This window comes from Mustelus asterias, chromosome 3 (genome assembly GCF_964213995.1).
Source record: "Mustelus asterias chromosome 3, sMusAst1.hap1.1, whole genome shotgun sequence".
Classification (NCBI taxonomy): domain Eukaryota; kingdom Metazoa; phylum Chordata; class Chondrichthyes; order Carcharhiniformes; family Triakidae; genus Mustelus; species Mustelus asterias.
In genome coordinates, this window is record NC_135803.1 from 16,284,374 (window position 1) to 16,308,089 (window position 23,716).

The window sequence follows — 23,716 nt, forward strand, 5'->3', positions numbered from 1 at the left end:
AACTAGAACTAGAGGGCACAGCCTCAAAATAAAGGGGGGTCAGTTTAGGACAGAGTTGAGGAGGAACTTCTTCTCTCAGAGGGTGGTGAATCTCTGGAATTCTCTGCCCACTGAAGTGGTGGAGGCTACCTCGTTGAATATGTTTAAATCACGGATAGATGGATTCCTGATCGGTAAGGGAATTAGGGGATCAGGCGGGTAAGTGGTACTGATCCACTTCAGATCAGCCATGATCTTATTGAATGGCGGGGCAGGCTCAAGAGGCTAGATGGCCTACTCCTGCTCCTATTTCTTATGTTCTTATGTTCTCATATGCACTTACGGAGTCTGTATCCTTCCATTCCCATCCTATTCATGTATTTGTCTAGTTGCCCCTTAAATGCCGCTATTGTACCTGCTCCCACCACCTCCCCAGGCAGCACGTTCCAGACATTCACCACCCTCTGTGTAAAAACCTTACCTCTCACATCTCCTCTGAACTTTTCCCCACGCACCTTAAACCTATGTCCCCTAGTACTTGACTTTTCTACCCTAGGAAAGAGCATCTGACTATCCACTCTGTCCATGCCACTCATTCGCTTTTAAACCTCTAACAGGTCACCCCCCCACCCTCCCCCCCCCCCCCCCAACCTCCGTCATTCCAGTGGGAACAAACTGAGCTTATCCAACCTCTCCTCATAGCAAATACCCTTCAGACCAGGCAACATCCTGGTAAACCCCTTTTGTACCCTCTCCAAAGCATCCACATCCTTCTAGTAGTGTGGTGACCAGAATTGTACACAATATTCTAAATGAGGCCGAACTACGTTCTGTACAGCTGCAGAATGACCTGCCAATTTTTATACTCAATGCCCCGACCGATGAAGGCAAGCATGCCGTATGCTTTCCTGACTACCTGCGTTGACACTTTCAGTGATCGGTGGACATATACACCCAGATCTCTCTGCCTGTCAATACTCCCAAGGGTTCTACCATTTACTGTTTAATTCCTACATGCATTGGACCTTCCAAAATGCATTATCTCACACTTGTCCGGATTAAACTCCATTTGCCATTTGTCCGCCCAACCTCCAACCGGTCTATATCTTGCTGTATTCTCTGACAATCCTCTTCACCACAACTCCACCAATTTTTGTGTCATCTGTGAACTCACTAGACAGACCAGCTACATTTTCCTCCAAATCCTTGAAGAATGGTAAGAATAATCAGTGTTGTAAGAAGAAAGTTGTTTGATGGCTGTTCACTGATTAAACTCACACAGGAAGGTGACCCCCGCAACAAAAAATATCTGACTATTACCAAGAATAGACAAGGAGTGAGAACGGTCAAATCGATAGCTTCAGCTTTCACTTAGGCATGGGGCATTAACACTTTTGTGAAGGGTCCAAGGGACCTAGCAACATGCAAGAAGCTATCAGCAGCCAAGTAAATATTCCACACACTGCAGTCTTTTACTAACTATAAATAAGCTTCAGAGTGCTGCATGAATGGTTCAGGAAATAAGTTAATTTGATTATATCATGTGACAGATGATACGTGTCTAATTATAAGCTGCTAATTATCTTGATGGAGTTGCTCTTTTGGAATTACTCAAGATTCCTCTGAGCTAATCGTCACCGTAATGTGGCCATCACATTGCTCGCTATGAAAGTGTTCTCTGTGTGGAGTTACCCAGAGACGTGGCAGTGATTCAAATTGTCCTACATTAAACCAACCTTGATGAAGCAAATTAAAAGGAAAAAATAACTGTTCTGCGAACAGTCTAACTACAGTTCAGTTAATTATTTAACTCTTGGCTTTTCACAGGATTGACAGTGATGTAGCATTCATATCTCAATCCTTACAGTTCCGTTGTTTGATGCCTTTGTTAACTTGGTTAATATGGAATTATACAGAAATTATAATATAGCAAAAAGTTCTACAGTCTAAACAGTCCATGTTAGTGACTCTTTTTCACATTAGCAGCAGTCCTAATCCCATTTGTCCATCCTATAGCCATGACCCTTTATTCCCACATTTTGCAGCCTATTTACAAATGTCAGCATTATCATTGCTTCAATCGCTATCTCAAGATGCCAGCGTTGGACTGAGGTGGGCACAGTATGAAGTCTCACTACACCGGCTTAAAGTCCAACAGGTTTATTTAGTAGCACGAGCTTTCAGAGCGCTGCTCCTTCATCAACCACCCTCCAGATGAAGGAGCAGCGCTCCGAAAGCTCGTGCTATCAAATAAACCTGTTGGACTTTAACCTGGTGTTGTGAGACTTCTTACTGTGCCTCAAGTAGTGCATTGTAAAGCATCACAATTCTATTAAAAGCAGTGTCTCCTGCTTTCTGTTTTTATATCAACGCCATCATGTTCTAGTGCTTTCTATACTTTATCCCATCCCTACGTAATTATTTACACACCCCTATCAAAATATCCATGAATATCCTCTTGTCTAATGAAGAACTCCAAGTCACTTTCCATATGTGTATATCCTCATCCCAGCCGGAATTCTCGTGAATCCACATTACTCTCTCTATAGCCTCAACATCTCTGCGCTCCTTTAATTCCGACTTCTTGTGCATTCCTGATTTCCATCGTTCCGCCACTGACGGCCATGCGTTCAGCTGCTTAGGATCTGATCCCTGGAATTCCCTTCTGAACTTCTCTGCCTCTCTATATCTCTCTTTCTCTCTGTCCCTGTCTCTTTAAAGCTTTTGGTCAGTTACTGCAATATTTCCCAAGATTGCTTGGTCTCAAACTTTGTCCGAATATGCTCCTGTGAAGCATCCTGGGCTACTTAACCACATTAAAGACATTGAGGCCCAGAATTCCCTGATCTCGTTTGCCCCGCCACCGCTGCCAGCGAGAACGGAGAATTTTGGGCACAGCCGGTGAATCCCAGCTGCGGGCGAGGTCGGGGAATTCCGGCCTATATAAATCCTTAGTTATAGAATGTTTGTTCACTGATGTTGAATTCTATCTGCCAGTTTCTTTTCCACCTATTTCATTACATCCCCTTGCATCCTCTTTTGGTCCTCATTATTATTTATTTATTTTAAACATAGAAACTAGAAACAGGAGTTTGCCATTCAAATCTGGGCGGCACGGTAGCACAGTGGTCAGCACTGCTGCTTCACAGCTCCAGGGACCTGGGTTCAATTCCCGGCTCGGGTCACTGTCTGTGTGGAGTTTGCACATTCTCCTCGTGTCTGCGTGGGTTTCCTCTGGGTGCTCCGGTTTCCTCCCACAGTCCAAAGATGTGCGGGTTAGGTTAATTGGCCATGCTAAAATTGCCCCTTAGTGTCCTGGGATGTGTAGGTTAGAGGGATTAGTGGGTAACTATGTGGGGATATGGGGAGAGGGTCTGGGTGGGATTGTGGTCGGAGCAGACTCGATGGGCTGAATGGCCTCTTTCTGCACTGTAGGGTTTCTATGATTTCTACGATTCGGCCCTTCAAGCCTGCTCTGCCATTCATTATGAGCATGGCTGATCATCAAATTCAATATCCTGATCCCCCCTTCCCCACATATCCTTTGATCCCGCTAGCCCCAAGAGCTATATCTAATTTCTTCTTGAAATCAGACAACGTTTTGGCCTCAATTACTTTCTGTGGTAATGAATTCCACACATTCACCACCCTCTGGGTGAAGAAATTTCTCCTCACCTCAGTCCTAAAAGGTTTACCCCTTATCCTCAAACTATGACCCCTAGTTCTGGAACAAAAAGAGAAAATGCTGGAAAATCTCAGCAGGTCTGGCAGCATCTACAAGGAGAGAAAAACAGACCCTTTGTCATCTGGACTCGAAACTTGAGCTCTTTTTTCTCTCCTTACAGATGCTGTCAGACCTGCTGAGATTTTCCAGCGTTTTCTCTTTTGATTTCAGATTCCAGCATCTGCAGTAATTTGCTTTTACCCCTAGTTCTGGACTCCCCCACCATCGGGAACATTCTTTCTGAATCCACCCTGTCTAATCCTGTTAGAATTTTATAAGCTTCTATGAGATCCCCTTTCACTCTTCTGAACTCCAAAGAATATAATCCTGACTGACTTAGTCTCTCCTCATATGACAGACCTGCCATCCCGGGAATCAGCCTGGTAAACCTTCACTGCACTCCCTCTGTAGCTCTATCTAATTTAATATCCTCTTCAAATGTTGACGGCAGTCTTTCTAAAGCTATCCAAATCATTGTTCTACCCATTGAAGAGAAGTAGTTCAGAACGGCACTTAAAGGACACAGCTAGGTTCTTCCAATCACTCTGAGAAACTCCCTTAAATCCTACTTTCTCTTTCCATTTTACTGATCAGCTTTTCATGCAGTTTCTTACCTTCTTCCTAATGCTCTTTAATCTTCTTCAGTGATTTCCTGTTCTGGTATCTTGTCAAAAGCTTTCTGAAAGTCACCCACTGTCTTTCCTCCATCCACGTCCATTTGCACCTCCTCAAAGAAGTATTGGGTTATTATTTTGTTACGATATGAATGTTCTCATCAGTAACTGGGCTTCAGAGACTCAACAGAGAATCAACAGCTGGATTCTCTACAATATTAAATAACTCTATGTAGAATTGTTTTCACAATGTTCGCTGCATATCGCATAAATCATAGAACACCCACAGTGCAGAAGGAGGCCATTCGACCCATTTAGCCTACACCGCCAATAATCCCACCCGGGCCCTATCCCCGTAACCCCATGTGAAATTTACTCTGCTTAATCCCCCTGACACTAAGGGGAAATTTATCATGGCCAAATGTCCTAATCTGCACATCTCTGGGAGGAAACCGGAACACCCGGAATAAACCTACACAGAGAACGTGCAGTCTCCTCACAGACAGTGACCCAAGGCTGGAATCTGAACTCTGGCCCCTGATGGCAGCTAACCACTGTGCCACCATACTGCATGAGTGAATACATTTGGCACATTTTCTGATCTAACTTGTGGGTTTGGATCTTTCCCACCTTGTAAATTCAGACTGTATAATGACTTCACAAGATGTAAGTTGAGAATGCTATATTATTGAGGTTGGAAATTCGTTGAGGAGGTTTTTTACAGATCTAATTGCACAAAGATTGGCCCTCTATTTTTGCTTAGTCAGTTCATTGGGTTCCCAAACCCTTCAGCTTTGAAGATAATAGACTGTGATATCTTATACATTATTAGGCTTTCAATGGCATATCTGAATAGTTTATTCTAGCAGTGACACACCTGAGTACCTATATGTACTTAACTGCCAGCAAGTCAACGCAAACACATTTCCTCATTGCAGGAGTGTCTCTTGTCAACTCCAGTTGACTGCACTTTAGTAAAACACCACGACCGCTGTTTAAGGAGTGAGGAACAGCATGTATTTTGGAAAATATGCGCGGTGCATTGGTATTATTCTGATACCTTTTGCAGTTCTGTGCATTATGGCTGATCTTTTGCTGCATCTCCCAAATGGAGAAATTAAATACGCAGAGCGAGAGCAACTCAGCCCCATGGTGGGGTTGTTCGAAGGACTTATTGGAGGTGGAATATTGGTGGGTATGTTTTGAAGAACAAGTTTGATTAAAGCCAGAGACTGTTAATCTTAAAGATGATTTGATTTGATTTATTATTGTCGCATGTATTAGTATACAGTGAAAAGTATTGTTTCTTGCACGCTATACGGACAAAGCATACCGTTCATAGAGTACATAGGGGAGAAGGAAAGAAGACGGCGCAGAATATAGTGTAACAGTCATAGCTAGGGTCTGGAGAAAGTTCAACTTAATATAAGCCCAGTCAAAAGCCTAATGACAACAGGGCAGAAGCTGTTCTTGAGTTGGTTGGCACGTGGCCTCAGGCTTTTACATCTTTTTCCCAACGGAAGAAGGTAGAAGAGAGTATGTCTGGATTGCATGGGGTCCTTGATTATGTCCTTGATTATGCTGGCTGCTTTTCCGAGGCAGCGGGAAGTGTAGGCAGAGTCAATGGACGGGAGGCTGGTTTGCGTGATGGATTGGGCTACGTTCACAAGCCTTTGCAGTTTCTTGCGGTCTTGGGCAGAGCAGGAGACATACCAAGCTGTGATCCAACCAGAAAGCATGCTTTCTATGGTGCATCTGTAAAAATTGGTCAGTCATGAAAGACATACCAAATTTTCTTAGCCTACTGAGAAAGCAGATGTGTTGGCGGTCTTTCTTAACTATAGCGTCAGCATGGAGGGACAAGGATAGGTTGTTGGCAATCTGGACATCTAGAAAGTGAAGATGACGGCAAGCTGAAAAGATTTTTAAGGAAAAATGTTGCAAAATCAGAGGATGCACAATTGAGAATGAAAGGTTAATATTTCTAATGGGGAGGACTGTTGATTCTGAAGGTGCTGAGTTAACAGATTAGTCTCTTATTCACATACTAACCAAACCTGCAGTGCATTTGCAGCATTTTCTGATTTTATTATTTAAGCAGAGGATAAGGTCATTGGGGCAGGAAGTGGATTTTAATTGTCATAATCTGAAATTCCATTGTGCAGCAGGAATAGATTGAATTATCAAACGGGAATTCATGAAGTATAAACTGCTGTTCCCTTTAATGTCAGGTATTCTTGCAAATTGTTCTGTAAAGTGCATGGTGAAAAGCTTCAAAAACATACCTCATTTTGCAGAAATATTTAAATTTAACTTGCACGGCATGGTGGGCACAGCGTAGGGACGCGGATTCAATTTCAGCCTCTAGGTCACTGTCTGTGTGGAGTTTGCACGTTCTCCCCGTGTCTGCGCGGGTTTCCTCCGGGTGCTCTGGTTTCCTCCCACATTACAAATATGTGCGGGCTAGGTTGATTGGCCAAGTTAAATTGACCCCAGTGTTTGGGGGGGGGGGGGGGGGGGGGTACGGGGGGGCGGTGGTTAGCAGGGTAAACGTGTGGGGTTACGGGGATAGGACCTACAGACTCGATGGGCCGAATGGCCTCCTTCTGCACTGTAGGGATTCTATGATTCTATGATAATTGAAAAGGAAAAAAACTGCAGGAGAAGGAGTGAGACGCATTGGATAGCTTTTGCAAACTACTAGCACGGACACAGTGGGCTGAATGGTCGCTATCTCTACTACATGAAAAGTTGAAGAAAGAAAAGATTAAGTTGCTACCTTTCGGCACTGCTGTTAGGAGCAATCCTGTACGGGATTGAGTGTTAGTATGGATGCCTCAATAAGACCTCTCCCTGTTTAGCTGCATGCTCTATGCTGAACCATTTGTATTAAATGCTTCAGTCTGCTCTTTGTATTCTGTATGAATTCCAAACCTTGAGCTGTCTTTGAGAATGTTCCATTACTCAGCTGCTGGCTAATGTTTTTCTTCCCCTCCCTCTCCAAGAGATCATTTTCTCCCCTCCTCTCCTGAAGCTGCAGACGCCTTTTGGAGGTTACAGGTTCCATGGCAACAGCCAGCCCATGCTTATTCTGCTCATGTGAATGGACATCCCTGGAATGTGACTTCATATGAGTTGCCCACATGCTGTTTCCATGTCACTCACTTTTAAATAACTATTGTGTTGGCTTTTCCCAAATGAAGGGTGCAGGATTCTTCCCGAGATGAGGCTGTGTGTGTTTCTGAGAGTTTACCTGTGTGTTTGCTGTACTATCTTTAGGTTGATATTGGGTATTTGATTTGATTTGATTTATTATTGTCCCCTGTATTAGTTTACAGTGAAAAGTATTGTTTCTTGCGCGTTATACAGACAAAAGCAACCATTCATAGAGAAGGAAAGGAGAGAGTGCAGAATGTAGTGTTACAGTCATAGCTAGGGTGTAGAGAAAGATCAACTTATTGCGAGGTAGGTCCATTCATGGAGTATGTAGGGGAACTGCTATTGTTTGTCTTCTGAAGGTACTTCCTACACATTTTCATGATAAGGGTGATTACTTTTGAAGTTTTATTCTCTCCTTGAAAATCCAACCTTGGCATGGCCCTCAATTCTAAAAGAGTGAAATTATCAGTGATGCGTTGGGATTCTACCACCCCACCCACCATGGAATCGGAGTGGACGAGGGGTGGACAACGGAAATGTCCGTTGACCTCAGGCAGGAATTTCTGGTCTCGCTCGAGCGAGGCCGTAACATCCCGCCCATGGAGCGCTGGAGGGGCCGTTTCGAGGAACAGTGGGTAGCTGGGATAGTGAAGTTGGGAGGGGGGAGGTTAGTGATAACTGGTTAGAGCCTTTGGGAGATAGCAGGATTGGAGGAACGGACTATTCCAGTTGTGGTCTCACTAAGGCTCTGTACAGCCAAGGTAAAGCTTCCCTCTTTTTACATTCCATTCCCCTTGCATTAAATGCTTGCATTCCATTTGCCTTCCTAAGAACTTAAGAACATGGGAACATAGGAATTAGGAGCAGAAGTAGGCAAATACAGCCCTTCGAGCCTGCTCCGCCATTCAATCAGATCATGGCTGATCTCTCCCTGGTCTCAAATCCACCTCCCCATATCCCTTTATCCCTTTATTTATTGCTGTACCTGCAGACAAACTTTGTGATTCCTGTACCAGACACCCAGATCCCTCTGTACCACTGTGTCTTGCAAACCTTCTCCATTTGAACTACACACTGTTTTTCTATTCTTCTTGCCAAAATGGACATTGTCCCATATTGTCCTCCATCTGCCACTTTTTTCCAATTCCCTTAACCTCTTTCTGACCCTTTGCAGACTCGCCACCTCCTTTTGACACCTTACTTTCCTACCTACTCTGGTGTCATTGGCAAGCTTAGCTACTATACACTTGGTTCACTCATCCAAATCATAGAATAGAATAGATTCATAGAATCCCTACAGTGCAGAAGGAGGCCATTCGGCCCATTGAGTCTGCACCGACCACAATCCCACACAGGCCCTAAAACTGTAACCACACCTATTTTTACCCTGTTAGTCCCCCTGGTACTATGGGGCAATTTATCATGTTTAATTAACCCACACACCTTTAGACTGCGAGAGGAAACAGGAGCACCCGGAGGAAACCCACGCAGGCATGAAGACAATGTGCAAACTCCACACAGACAGTGACCAAGGCTGGAATTGAACCCGGGTCCCTGGCGCTGTGAGGCAGCAGTGCTTAACCACTGTGCCATTGTGCAGCCAATCACTGACATTGATTGTAAATAGTTAAGGCCCCAGCACCAATCCCTGTGGCACTCAAGTTGTTACAGCCTGCCAATCTGAAAAAATTATCCCCACTCTCTGCTTCCTGTTTGCTAACCAATCCTTTATCCAGTGGGAATAGGAGTGGGTGTAACTGGGTTAGAGCAGTGTGGGGTAACTGGGTTAGGGGAGTGGGGGGTAACTGGGTTAGAGGAGTGGGGGTAACTGGGTTAGAGGAGTGGGGGTAACTGGGTTAGAGGAGTGGGGGTTACTGGGTTAGAGGAGTGGGGGTAACTGGGTTAGAGGAGTGGGGGTAACTGGGTTAGGGGAGTGGGGGTAACTGGGTTAGAGGAGTGGGGGTTACTGGGTTAGAGGAGTGGGGGTTACTGGGTTAGAGGAGTGGGGGTTACTGGGTTAGAGGAGTGGGGGTAACTGGGTTAGAGGAGTGGGGGTAACTGGGTTAGAGGCGTGAGGGTAACTGGGTTAGAGGCGTGGGGGTAACTGGGTTAAAGGAGTGAGGGTAACTGGGTTAAAGGAGTGAGGGTAACTGGGTTAGAGGAGTGAGCGTAACTGGGTTAGAGGAGTGGGGGTAACTGGGTTAAAGGAGTGAGGGTAACTGGGTTAAAGAAGTGAGGGTAACTGGGTTCGAGGAGTGGGGGTAACTGGGTTAGAGGAGTGGAGGTTACTGGGTTAGAGGAGTGAGGGATAACTGGGTTAGAGGAGTGGCGGTTACTAGGTTAGAGGAGTGGGGGATAACTGGGTTAGAGGAGTGGGGGTTACTGGGTTAGAGGAGTGGGGTTAACTGGGTTAGAGGAGTGGGGGTTACTGGGTTAAAGGAGTGGGGGTAACTGGGTTAGAGGAGTGGAGGTAACTGGGTTAGAGGAGTGGGGGTAACTGGGTTAGAGGAGTGGGGGTTACTGGGTTAGAGGAGTGGGGATAACTGGATTAGAGGAGTGGGGGTAACTGGGTTAGAGGAGTGGGGGTAACTGGGTTAGAGGAGTGAGGACAACTGGGTTAGAGGAGTGAGGGCAACTGGGTTAGAGGAGTGAGGACAACTGGGTTAGAGGAGTGAGGGCAACTGGGTTAGAGGAGTGGGGGTAACTGGGTTAGAGGAGTGGGGGTAACTGGGTTAGAGGAGTGGGGGTAACTGGGTTAGGGGAGTGGGGGATAACTGGGTTAGAGGAGTGAGGACAACTGGGTTAGAGGAGTGGGGGTTACTGGGTTAGAGGAGTGGGGGTAACTGGGTTAGAGGAGTGGGGGTAACTGGGTTAGAGGAGTGAGGGCAACTGGGTTAAAGGAGTGGGGGTAACTGGGTTAGAGGAGTGGGGGTAACTGGGTTAGAGGAGTGGGGGTAATTGGGTGAGAGGAATGGGGTAACTGGGCTGGAGAAGTGGGGGTAACTGGGTTAGAGGAGTGAAGGTAACTGGGTTAGTGGAATGGGGTAACTGGGTTAGAGGAGTGGGGGTTACTGGGTTAGAGGAGTGGGGGTAACTGGGTTAGAGGAGTGAAGGTAACTGGGTTAGGGGAATGGGGTAACTGGGTTAGAGGAGTGGGCTTAACTGGGTTAGAGGAGTGGGCTTAACTGTGTTAGAGGAGTGAAGGTAACTCGGCTGGAAGAGTGCGTGTGTAGTCCAATAAAATGTATGTAGGAATGGGCAGCTCGCTTGGAAGGACGTTGGGGAGTTTGGTTAGTATGAAGGCCTTGTGCTGAAACCTCCGTGAATGCGATACAGCCAGAGTTGGTATCCCACAGCACACTGACCCAGCAGGACATGGCAATCCCACTCAGAGAGACTGGTCTGAGGGAATGGAAATGCCATTGTGGTCCAACAGAGACTTGCGGAACAGGCCCGAAGGCCTGAATTTGCCTACTTCTACTCCTAATTCCTAATTCCTGTGCTCCTATTATTGACTGGCTGAAACCATCACGGTATATTTCAATCTAAACATACCATTTCATGAATTTTCTTGTCAAATTGCAGATGATTTTTCCTATCGTGGTGTTCATTGGCCTCGATGAAGATTGCTACAGTTGCTGTGGGAACAGGATTTGTGGCAAAAGCAGTTCGGTAAGAATTCCCTATTTTCCTGCAGTGACAAAGTCAGTTTGGTTTGATTGAGAGTTTTGCTGAATTGTTGTCTCTTCCCTTCCAATCAGATGCTGGCCTCGCTGATTGTGGCTCTGATCGGGATGGCTGGTGGTGTTTACTGTTTCAGTGTTTCGGCTCTGGGCTTATCGCAAGGCCCGTACTGCCTCACAGACCTGGGATGGTGCAATCCCTTCAACACCACCAATGGAAGGTCAGAAAAACAGAACAACCAAACATAATGTTTCCGCCATTCCAATGGAATGGTGAAGTGCCATTAGTTTGGGAGAAAGAGAGAGGAGAGGTAGCATACTATATGGGGCGGCACAGTGGCACAGCCGTTAGCACGGCTGCCTCACAGCGCCAGGACCCGGGTTTGATTCCCAGCTTGGGTCACTGTCTGTGCAGAGTTTGCACGTTCTCCCTGTGTCTGCATGGGTTTCCTCCGGGTGCTCCGGTTTCCTCCCACAGTCTGAAAGACGTGCCGGTTAGGTGCATTGGCCATGTTAAATTCTCCCTCAGTGTATCCGAACAGGCGCCAGACTGTGGCGGCTAGGGGATTTTCACAGTAACTTCATTGCAGTGTTAATGTAAGCCTACTTGTGATACTAATAAATAAACTTAAACTATAAAGTGAATTGTGTAATTTTAGAAGATGTGGATCTTTTTGGAAAACACAGTAAGAAGTCTCACAACACCAGGTTAAAGTCCAACAGGTTTATTTGGTAGCAAATACCATAAGCTTTCGGAGCACTGCTCCTTCGTCAAGACTCCGTAGTGCTCTGAAAGCTTATGGTATTTGCTACCAAATAAACCTGTTGGACTTTAACCTGGTGTTGTGACACTTCTTACTGTGTTTACCCCAGTCCAACGCCGGCATCTTCACATCTTTTTGGAAAAGCAGGAAAGGAGGGACCTGGGAGGGTTAAATACACAAATATTGAAGGTTGCAGGACAGATAGATAAGACTCTTTTAACTTGATGCGGTTAGATGTTAGAACCAACTTTCACTGCATGTATTCCTATAGTTTTTGCGGCATAATGTCCCACTGTCCCACCCCAAGCTCCTGCCGTCAATCGCCCAATATGGCCGTCTTTGAGACATACCATCTCCCCACATCAACTGAAAAGTGAACAACCTCTTCACCGTTCAATTGCATGATTCTTGATTCTGTTTGTGAAGACTCTGAAGGATTAGCAACCTCAGACTCTTGGCTCTGTAAATAGAGGCAAGGTACAAAATCAAGGAAGTTATGTGGGAGCTTTGTAATCACCAGTTAGGCTTCGGATAGAGTATTCTGTTCAATTCCAAGAAGGACATCAAGGCCTTGGAGAGGGTTCAGAGGAAATCTAATAGAATTTCCTGGCAGATATTGATGCATTCGATATCCCATGCAGAGCGATGACTCTGGGTATATTTCTAGCAGCTGAGATTTTTCTTTCAGTGAGAAAATAGGTGAAAAGTAGAGGTTCATCGTGGAGGATGCCATCAAAACCCCAAAAGAAAGATAAACTTAATGGCACTGGGTGAGTAACACTGAGTATAGGTGGCAAAGGTTGTGCAATGAAGAGAAGACTAAGAGAGGTGAGCGAAAGTCCAAAGATGTGTGGGTTAGGTTGATTGGCCATGATAAATTGCCCCTTAGTGTTCCGGGTTAGAGGGATTAGCAGGGTGGATTTGTGGAGTTAGGGGAATAGGGCCTGGATGGGATTGTTGTCGGTGCAGACTCGATGGGCCACCTTCTGTACTGTAGGGTTTCTATGGTGTCCATGGTTTTGACTGACTGCAGTGTTGGTGCATTGAGTAAATGCAGTTTGGCATTTGGGAGCTGGTTTGTGGCTTGCTGACAGCCCTTTCAGTCTAAAGATGTACCTCATTAGACATCGTTTCAGCAGCTTGCTCCCTCAGTGATCTAACAACTTTGGTGATGTGGGAGTCAAACAAGAGAGTCTTCTTGCTCTTCACTCTAAGCCCCCTGTCCACATTTGAGTAGAAAGGATTTGATCACCCCCATTGAGTTATGGCCAACTGCCCTTATCTATAGAAACACTGCATGGGTAGACTAAATTTGTAAGGAGTGGTGGGTTGAGCGGTCAGAGATAAAAGACCTACATTTTGATGAACCATTCTCACACTGAGTCTGACATTTAAATACATAAATAAATTGGACGAATACAGATCGTGTTAGCTCACATTTGTTGCTTTATTGTCATTGAACCAACACAATTTGCATTTTGAACACTTGACAAAGATTCCACATCCACCATTTGGACAACACGATACTGCAGCTCGCTCCCTTTTGTCCAGCTAGATTAGAGGGGGCTAAGGCAATTTTTTTCACCCAGAGGGTAGTGGGGATCTGGGACTCACTGCCTGAAAGGTTGATTGAGGGAGAAACCTCATCACATTTGGATAAAAAACATTAGATATGTAAAAGAACACTTGGGGGAGGGGGGGATGGGGGGGGGGGTGGTTTTTCTGCCCTGCCTGTCATGGGAATCGTACCGGGCGGGGGGACGAACCATGCAAAGGTCTATTGACTTTGGGCAAGATTTTCCAATTTTGGGGTGAGTGCAGCTGGAAAATTCCATCCTTGAAGTGCCATAACATACAGAGCTACAGACCATAGGCTGGAAAGTGGGATTAGATGGCATGGTGCACAGTTGTTAACACTGCTGCCTCACAGCACCAGGGATCTGGGTTCGATTCCCGGCTTGGGTCATAAGAACATAAGAACATAAGAAATAGGAGCAGGAGTAGGCCATCTAGCCCCTCGAGCCTGCCCCGCCATTCAATAAGATCATGGCTGATCTGACGTGGATCAGTACCACTTACCCGCCTGATCCCCATAACCCTTAATTCCCTTACCGATCAGGAATCCGTCCATCCGCGCTTTAAACATATTCAGCGAGGTAGCCTCCACCACCTCAGTGGGCAGAGAATTCCAGAGATTCACCACCCTCTGGGAGAAGAAGTTCCTCCTCAACTCTGTCTTAAACTGACCCCCCTTTATTTTGAGGCTGTGTCCTCTAGTTTTAACTTCCTTACTAAGTGGAAAGAATCTCTCCGCCTCCACCCTATCCAGCCCCCGCATTATCTTATAAGTCTCCATAAGATCCCCCCTCATCCTTCTAAACTCCAACGAGTACAAACCCAATCTCCTCAGCCTCTCCTCATAATCCAAACCCCTCATCTCCGGTATCAACCTGGTGAACCTTCTCTGCACTCCCTCCAATGCCAATATATCCTTCCTCATATAAGGGGACCAATACTGCACACAGTATTCCAGCCCTGTACAGGTGCATCAAGACATCCCTGCTTTTATATTCTATCCCCCTCGCAATATAGGCCAACATCCCATTTGCCTTCTTGATCACCTGTTGTACCTGCAGACTGGGCTTTTGCGTCTCATGCACAAGGACCCCCAGGTCCCTTTGCACGGTAGCATGTTTTAATTTGTTTCCATTGAGATAGTAATCCCATTTGTTATTATTTCCTCCAAAGTGTATAACCTCGCATTTATCAACGTTATACTCCATTTGCCATATCCTCGCCCACTCACTCAGCCTGTCCAAATCTCTCTGCAGATCTTCTCCGTCCTCCACACGATTCACTTTTCCACTTATCTTTGTGTCGTCTGCAAACTTCGTTACCCTACACTCCGTCCCCTCCTCCAGATCATCTATATAAATGGTAAATAGTTGCGGCCCGAGTACCGATCCCTGCGGCACGCCACTAGTTACCTTCCTCCAACTGGAAAAACACCCATTTATTCCGACTCTTTGCTTCCTGTCGGATAGCCAGTCCCCAATCCACTTTAATACACTACCCCCAACTCCGTGTGCCCTAATCTTCTTCAGCAGCCTTTTATGGGGCACCTTATCAAACGCCTTTTGGAAATCCAAAAACACCGCATCCACCGGGTCATTGTCTGTGTGGAGTTTGCACATTCTCCCCATGTCTGCGTAAATTTCCTCCGGGTGGTCTGGTTTCCTCCCACATTCCAAAGATGTGCGGGCTAGGTGGATTGGCCATGCTAAATTGCCCCTTAGTGTCAGGAGAACTAGCTCTGATTCTATGATTCTAGTCAATGCCGGACTTTATGCCCAACATGAGTCTCCTCCCACCTTACTTCATTTCACCTTTCAGTGTTACCCTCTGTTCATCTCTCCCTCATGTTGCTTATCGCATCCCCTTAAATGCGCCAATTCTACTTGCCTCAAGCACTCCATGTAGTTGTGAGTGCCACGTTAACCTAACGTCTAAAGGGGCTTTAAATAAATAGATGAGACAGATGGTGCCAGAATTAGTGGGAAAGTTAACTGCAGGAAAAGCTCATAAAGATAGACTCTGAGAAGTTCATAGAGTTTTACAGCACCGAAAGAGGCCCTTCAGCCCATCGTGTCTGCGTCACCATCAAGCACCTATCTATTCTAATCCCATTTTCCAGCACTTGAGCCGTAGCCTTGTATGCTATGGCATTTCAAGTGTTCATCTAAATGTTTCTTAAAAGTTGTGAAGGTTCCCCCCTCAGCCTTCTCTGCTCTAAGGGAAACAACCCCAGTCTAACCAGCCTCTCTTCATAGCTGAAATGCTCCTGCCCAGGCAACATCCTGGTGAATCTCCTCTGCAGCCTCTCGAGTGCAATCATTTTCAAAAGGTGGCAAGAGGAACACCTAGAAACAGAAAATTTACAACAGGGAGGGAGGCCATTCAGCCCATCGCATCTTTCCCCATTCCAAAGAACTCACAGAATCCTACAGTGCAGAAGGAGGCCATTCAGCCCATCGAGTCTGCACCGACTATCATCCCACCCAGGCTCTATCCCCATAACCCCATGCATTTACCCTGCTAGTCCCCCTGACACTAAGGGACAATTTAGCATGGCCAATATACCTAACCCACACATCTTTGAACTGTGGGAGGAAATTGGAGCACCCAGAGGAAACCCATGCAGACACGGGGAGAATGTACTAACTCCGCCCAGACAGTGACCCAAGCCAGGAATTGAACCCGGGTCCCTGGCGCTATGAGGTAGCAGTGCTAACCACTGTGCCACCATGCTGCCCAATTAGTTGGGCTGAATAGCCTGATTCTGTGTTGTGAAGATTGATGAAGGTTGATCTTGCACTGTAGTACGATTTGCCAGAGAAGCGTTCGAGTATTGACCTTAGTGTTGGCTTAGTGAGATGCTTACAGAAGGTCGCGCTCTGATAATTGTTCCTTTGACATGTTTCCTTTCCTAGGTATCTCACCAACTACACTACCTGGAGTCAGTGCAGTGAACCAAGCCACATTGTGGCATGGAATGTCACACTGTTTTCCATTCTCCTGGTGCTTAGCGGAATTGAAATAATTTTATGTTTCATCCAGTTCGTAAACGGGTTGGTTGGAGCAAATTGTTGCTGCAACCAAGAGGTAATCACACGTTTTTGTGTTTTTTTAATGTATCCTGGGGGTAGAGTCATGCTGGCTTCTGTGCAATTTATCTGAATTCACTGTAATTGATGCAAAAGATCACAAACCAAATCTTTCGAAGAGTGGTAATCGCCATTGGATTGTCACTCCATTCTTTCCTACGGGACAATTTGTTTCGCATTTCTGGCCGGGTCTCCTGATTCCAGATTCTTCAGAAATATGAAGCCACCCTCCATCAAACTGCTTCCTGGTAGCACTGTATCTGGTCAGTGTTCACTAACATGCTGAAAAACGTTGAGACATTTAAACTGTCTTTCAGTGCGTTAGTGAATGAATGAATGAGTGAACGGGTGAGTGATTGGGTGAGTGAACGGGTGAATGGGTGAGTGAATGGGTGAATGGGTGAGTGAATGGGTGAGTGAACGGGTGAGTGAATGGGTGAATGGGTGAGTGAACGGGTGAATGGGTGAGTGAACGGGTGAATGGGTGAGTGAACGGGTGAGTGAATGGGTGAATGGGTGAGTGAATGGGTGGGTGAACGGGTGAGTGAACGGGTGAATGGGTGAGTGAACGGGTGAATGGGTGAGTGAACGGGTGAATGGGTGAGTGAACGGGTGAATGGGTGAGTGAACGGGTGAAGTGAACGGGTGAGTGAACAGGTGAGTGAATGGGTGAGTGAATGGGTGAATGGGTGAGTGAACGGGTGAATGGGTGAATGTATAGGTCATGCCTCACAAATTTGGTTGAGTTTTTTGAGGAGGTGACAAAAATGATAGACGAGGGAAAGGCTGTGGATGTCGTCTACATGGATTTTAGTAAAGCATTTGACAAGGTCCCTGATGGCAGGCTGGTGCAAAAGGTTAAATCTCACGGGATCAAAGGTGAACTACCTACATGGGTACAGAACTGGCTTGGCCATAGAAGACAGAGGGTAGCAGTGGAGGGGTCTTTATCTGATTGGAGGTCTGTGACTAGCGGTGTTCCGCAGAGCTCTGTACTGGGACCTCTGCTGTTTTTGGTATATATAAATGATTTAGAAGAAGATGTAGCTGGTGTGATCAGTAAGCTTGCAGACGACACAAAGGTTGCTGGAGTTGCGGATAGTGATGAACATTGTCAGAGAATACAGCAGGATATTGATAGGCTGGAAAATTGGGCAGAGAAATGGCAGATAGAATTTAATCCAGATAAATGCGAAGTGTTGTATTTTGGTAGATCTAATGCAGGGGGGAACTATACAATAAATGGCAGAACCATCAGGAGTATAGACACACAGAGGGATCTGGGTGTGCAAGTACACAAATCCTTAAAGGTGGCAGCACAGGCGGAAAAGATGGTGAAGAAGGCATATGGCATGCTTGCCTTTATTGGACGGGGCATAGAATATAAAAGTTGGCATATGATGTTGCGGCTGTGAAGAACGTTGGTTCGGCCACATTTGGAATACTGCGTCCAGTTCTGGTCGCCACACTACCAGAAAGACGTGGAGGCTTTGGAGAGAGTACAGAAAAGGTTTACCAGGATGTTGCCTGGTATGGAGGGTATTAGCTATGAGGTGAGATTGAGTAAACTAGGGTTGCTCTCCCTGGAAAGACGGAGGCTGAGGGGCGACCTAATAGAAGTTTATAAAATTATGAAGGGCATAGACAGGGTGAACAGTTGGAAGCTTTTTCCCAGGTCAGAAATGACAAACACAAGGGGTCACAAGTTCAAGGTAAGGGGAGCAAGGTTCAATACAGATATGGGGGGGACATATTTTACACAGAGGGTGGTGGGGGCCTGGAATGCACTACCAAGCAAGGTGATTGAGGCAGACACGCTAGGATCATTTAAGACTTATCTAGATAGCCACATGAACAGACTGGGAATAGAGAGATACAAACGGATGGTCTAGTTAGGAACACATGATCGGTGCAGGCTTGGAGGGCCGAAGGGCCTGTTCCTGTGCTGTATTGTTCTTTGTTCTTTGTAAGTGGGTAGGATGGATGAGGTAAGTGGGCAGGTTGTCTGCTGAGTCGGGTGGCAGGAAGGCAGGGTGGGTGAGTGGGTGGGTGAGTCCGGTGGCAGGTGGGTATGTTGGTGGATTGGCAGGGCCGCAGCTATGTAGTGGTGGTAAGAGGGTAGGGTGGTTAGGGTGGGTGAGTGGATAAGTGAGTCAGAGGCTAGTCAGGTTGGGTTTTGGGAGAGTTGGTGCGGGGGGGGGGGGGAGATTTGTGCGGTAGTTGGGTTGTGGAGAATAATCAGGCTGAGGGAGCAAGGAGTCAATGGGGTTGTCGGAGGGGTCAAGTGGGGAGGTGGTGCTAGTCAAGTTGGGTTGGGGGCAGTTGTGGGGGTTGTCTAGGGGAGTCGGTGGGGCACAGGGAGTCGGAGGGTCAGTTGTATAGGATTTTCCTGTCTGAAGCCTCCAACTCTAACTCCGAGTTGGAGACTTTTTCAGAGGGTCCAGGGGAGCAGGGAAATTGCCCAACAGAAGTTCAAACTTTCCAGGCATTTCCCACAAAGTCATTGTGTCAGGATTTCTACACTGTCCTGAAGCACTTCTTGGAGGTTGTGTCCAGCGTCCGACAATCTGGAGACCGGGATATGTGGGCCCATGGATGTTTATGCGCAAATCGTGTGTCCATGATATTTTGCATTAGTTTAAAACCTTCACAGCACCAGGGACCCGGGTTCAATTCTGACCTTGGGTGACTGTCTATATGGAGTCTGCACCTTCTCCCCGTGCCTGCATGGGTTTCCTCCGGGTGCTCCAGTTTCCTCCCACAGTCCAAAGATGTGCGGGTTGGGTTGATTGGCTATGCTAAATTGACCCTAGTGTCAGGGGGATTAGCAGGGTAAATGTGTGGGAATAGGACCAGGGTGGGATGTGGCCAGTACAGACTCGATGGGCCAAATGGCCTCCTTCTGTACTGTAGGGATTCTATGATTCTATGGATTCTATGATTCAGAGTTACAGATGGTGCTGAACATTGGGCAGTCGTCAGTAAACATCCCCATTTCTAACCTTATGATGGAAGGAAGGTCATTGATAAAACAGCTGAGTATGCTTGGGCCCAGGACACTAGAATCATAGAATCCTACAGTACAGAAGGAGGCCATTCAGCCCATCGAGTCAACACCAACTACAATCCCACCCAGGTCCTTTCCCCTCAACCCCATGTATTTACTCTAGTAAGTCGCCCTGACACTAAGGGGAAATTTAGCATGGCCAATCCACCTAACCCTGAGGAACTCCTGCAGTGATGTCCTGGAACCGAGATGATTGATCTTCAACTATCAAAATCAACTTCCCTTGTGCCAGGTATGATTCCAACCAGTGGAGGGGTTTTCCCCTGGTTCCCATTGATGCCAGTTTTTCTAGGGCTCCTTAATGCCACACATGGTCAAATGCTGCCTTGGGCAAGGGCAGTCACCCTCACCTCACCTCTGGAAGGTAGAATGTATGCTGTGGTGACTGATGCTCTTAGATTCACCATCCCGGCGGCATAGTGGTACAGTGGTTAGCACTGCTGTCCCATAGCATCAGGGACCCGGGTTCAATTCCCGGCTCGGGTGACTATCTGTGTGGAGTTTGTACATTTTCCTGTGTCTGCGTGGGTTTCCTTCTGGTGCTTCTGTTTCCTCCCACAGTCCAAAGATGTGTGGGTTAGGTTGATTGGCCATGCTAAATTAACCCTGTGGGATTAGCAGGGTAAATATGAGGGGTTACAGGAATAGGGTCTGGGTGGGATTGTCGTCGGTGCTGGCTCGATGGGCCGAATGTCCCCCTTCTGCGCTGTCGGAACTCTATGATTCCGATGAGGGACTGTCTTACTTTTGCTTTATGCTTCTGAAGTAATTGGTAGTAAAGATCGCAATTGACCAGGTCCCATTGAATCCCCCATCTCGTGATTGTGTTCACAGACAAGGAATAACTTGTCATTTTTTCCTTCAATTATTTTGGCTCCCTCCTCACTTTTTAATTTTCCCTGCATATTGACCTCTGTGTCTCTGCTGTCTCCAGCTTTTTTCCTCTCCCTCTTTCTTCCTGCTTCCCTGTACTCTCTTCATTCTCCTGTACATCTCCCAGTCTCCCTGCCCCTTTCCACACGAACTCAGTGCTAACTCTGACTTTTTCTAACAAGTCCAGGGAATGCAGCGAGATTGAAGTCTATGAGTACGAGGCCAAAGGGTCAAAGGTAAGCACTAAGATTTGCGGTGGAGGCTTTCTGCATAAAGAGATGAATTTGGGTTGGGGGGGGGGAGGGGGGGGCATGGGTGGTGGAGGGATGGGAGCAATTCTAGGAATAGTGGGAATGGATAGATGAGAGGGAGTTTTAGACTGGGTATAAGTACAAGGGTGCAGCGGGAAGGAGTCTAGTGGAAGCGGGCAGCACGGTAGCACTGTGGTTAGCACTGCTGCCTCACAGCGCCAGGGACCCGGGTACAATTCCGGCCTCGGGTGACTGTGTGGAGTTTGCACGTTCCCCCTGCATCTGCATGGGTTTCCTCTGGGTGATCCAGTTTCCTCCCACAGTCCGAAAGACGTGCTGGTTAGGTGCATTGGCCATGCTAAATTCTTCCTCAGTGTACCTGAACAGGCGGCTGAGTGTGGCGACTCGGGGATTTTCACAGTAATTTCATTGCAGTGTTAGTGTAAGCCTGCTTGTGACATGAAAAAAATAAACTTTAAACTTTAGTGACCAGCTGAAGGGGTTGAAATGTCCGCTAGTATATAGATACCAGAGGCGCTCAGAGGATTTTGGATGTGGGAAAGAGACCTCTAGAGACTTTCTTCTGTGATTTGAGAGCCCCCGGGTAGGATGGGGAGGTAGTGGAATTGTGGCTGGATTAGTGGGAGATCTTGGTTGAACAGTGGGCTCTTGCAGCCTTCAGATTTGGACACAGATTGTAATAGTGAAGGGGGATATGCCTGGGGCCTGGCTAAACACAGACCTGGGGAGAGATTTACCTGAAATCAGGGAACACTTGTGGAGATTCACTTGTGAAAGAACCCAGTTAGAGAAGAGTATGGATTGGAGATTAAATTGTAATACCACATGTCCTGCTCTCCCACCTAGTGGGCAGTCTGTATTTGGAGCCATGTTAAATTTCTCCATAATGAGAGCTGTAAGGTTTGTACACTATTTAGCAATGGATTGCCTTGCCATCTGCTGCAAGGGGCATTGCACTATAGAGCACTGCTTAGGTTTGCCTAGTTGCAAGGGCAATGTTGTAATCACCTTTTGCAAACATTGGTCTGTTCTCTTGTTGCAGAATGATGAAACCGTGTAAGGCATGATTGGCCCCTGCCAGACTGGAAGAGGGTGTGAGGTTCGGTGGGTCCTGCCTCTCCTCGCTGGTGATCCTCGCTGCTTTGTTAGCTTGTCTGGAATCATGGCTGTGAATTTCCTTGGACTTTTTGCCCACCAGGCCACCAAGGCGTTGCATCGAATCAAGAGTTCTGGTAGACCGCCACTGAGGTTGCGACACGGGGGCACAGTGGTTAGCACTGCTGCCTCACAGCACCAGGGACCTGGGTTCGATTCCCAGCTTGGGCCACTGTCTGTGCTTAGTCTGCACATTCTCCCCGTGTCTGCGTGGGTTTCCTCCGGGTACTCCGGTTTCTTCCCGCAGTCCGAAAGACGTGCTGGTTAGGTGCACCCGCCATGCTAATTCTTCTTCAGTGTACCCGAAACAGACGCCGGTGTGTGGCAACTAAGGGATTTTCACAGTAACTTCATTGCAGTGTTAATGTCAGCCTACTTGTGACACTAAATAAATAACGCAGGGCACTCAGCAGAAAGTCCAAGGAAATTCAGAGCCTGTGTAATACTTTGATCAGCTGTTATTCTTTTCCCAGTCCTATATGATTTGATTTATTATTGTCACATGTATTAGTATACAGTGAAAAGTATTGTTTCTTGCGCGCTATACAGACAAAATATACCGGTCATAGAGAAGGAAAGGAGAGAGTGCAGAATGAAGTGTTACAGTCATAGCTAGGGTGTAGAGAAAGATCAACTTAATGCGAGGTAGATCTATTCAAAAGTCTGATGGCAGCAGGGAAGAAGCTGTTCTTGAGTCGGTTGGTGCGTGACCTCAGACTATTGTATCTTATTGTGTTTGGTATGTTATTGTATGTTAAGTACGCATAAGATCTATATCCTCTATATTTAAGATAATGGTACACATTGGTATCAAAATACAATAACAGATACCCAGGAATGATCAGGTTTAGATGAGGAGTGAAACGATTAAGTGAGTTATCACATTTGGCAGAATCTGTAAGTTGAGATCACAGCCTTATGATCACTTCCAGGTATTTTTCCTGTGTGTCTGTGACTTTTGGGCCTACTTTAGTTGATCGTAAGAATTATAGATGGTTGGGGTACTGGGGCAGGAGGGAGGTGATGGTGAGTAAGAATTTGAGGGTCGGGGATTCAGCAAGTCTGTGATCAGGGGTGATGGTGGGGATACTGGGGAGGGGATACCCACACAATGGGCTGTTCATAGAAACATAGAAAAACTACAGCACAATACAGGCCCTTCAGCCCATAAAGTTGTGCCGAACATGTCCCTACCTTAGCGATGTTCAGGGGGCAGCTGCCCAGGAGGAGGGAATGCCCATGAGGTGGGGCTGCCTGGGGTTGTGGGGGGGTGGGGGGGGGGGGCTGCTGCCGCTGCACAGGGGTAGGGGATGCCCATGGGATGGGACTGTCCGGCGTTGTGTCGGGGGGGGAGGAGCTGCACAGGGGGAGGGGATGCCTGTGGGATGGGGCTGTCTGGGGGCATGGCCGGGGGTTGGGGAGGTGCTGCACAGTGGGAGGGGATGCCTATGGGATAGGGCTGTCCGGGGTTGTGGGGGGGGGAGGGGGGGGGGCTGCCCCCTGGAGCAGCTGTACAGGGGGAGGGGATGGTCAGGGGGAGGGGATGCCCTATGGGAAGAGATTCCCAGGGGAGGAGATTCTATGGCAGGGGATGCCCAAGGTATTATTGTGGGATGAAGGATGTTGGGTACCATAAGTTTAAACATTCATTCTTCAAAGCAGTACTGTGTAGTCGATTCCTAAGGGACAGGGAGTTCCAGAGGATGATACTCAAGTGATCCACTTGGATGATCAAGTTAATATCAATGGTACACTGTTTTAT

At 46.9% G+C, this 23,716-nt stretch overlaps 1 protein-coding gene across 2 annotated transcripts in view; it reads left to right on the plus strand.

Annotated features, from left to right (window-relative positions):
- The window catches only part of tm4sf1 (transmembrane 4 L six family member 1), a 30,858-nt gene extending 7,650 nt beyond the window's left edge, over positions 1–23,208 (plus strand). The window contains exons 1-6 of one of the 2 annotated variants that reach the window (XM_078205440.1): positions 5,261–5,508; positions 11,062–11,148; positions 11,238–11,380; positions 16,414–16,585; positions 20,710–20,763; positions 21,842–23,208. In XM_078205440.1, the coding sequence (XP_078061566.1) occupies positions 5,332–5,508; positions 11,062–11,148; positions 11,238–11,380; positions 16,414–16,585; positions 20,710–20,763; positions 21,842–21,859 (651 nt within the window). In that variant the 5' untranslated portion in view covers positions 5,261–5,331 and the 3' untranslated portion in view covers positions 21,860–23,208. Of the gene's footprint in view, positions 1–5,260; positions 5,509–11,061; positions 11,149–11,237; positions 11,381–16,413; positions 16,586–20,709; positions 20,764–21,841 lie in introns of those variants that run through there. The other variant, XM_078205447.1, reaches the window with a different exon arrangement.
- Positions 23,209–23,716: the final 508 nt, after the last annotated feature.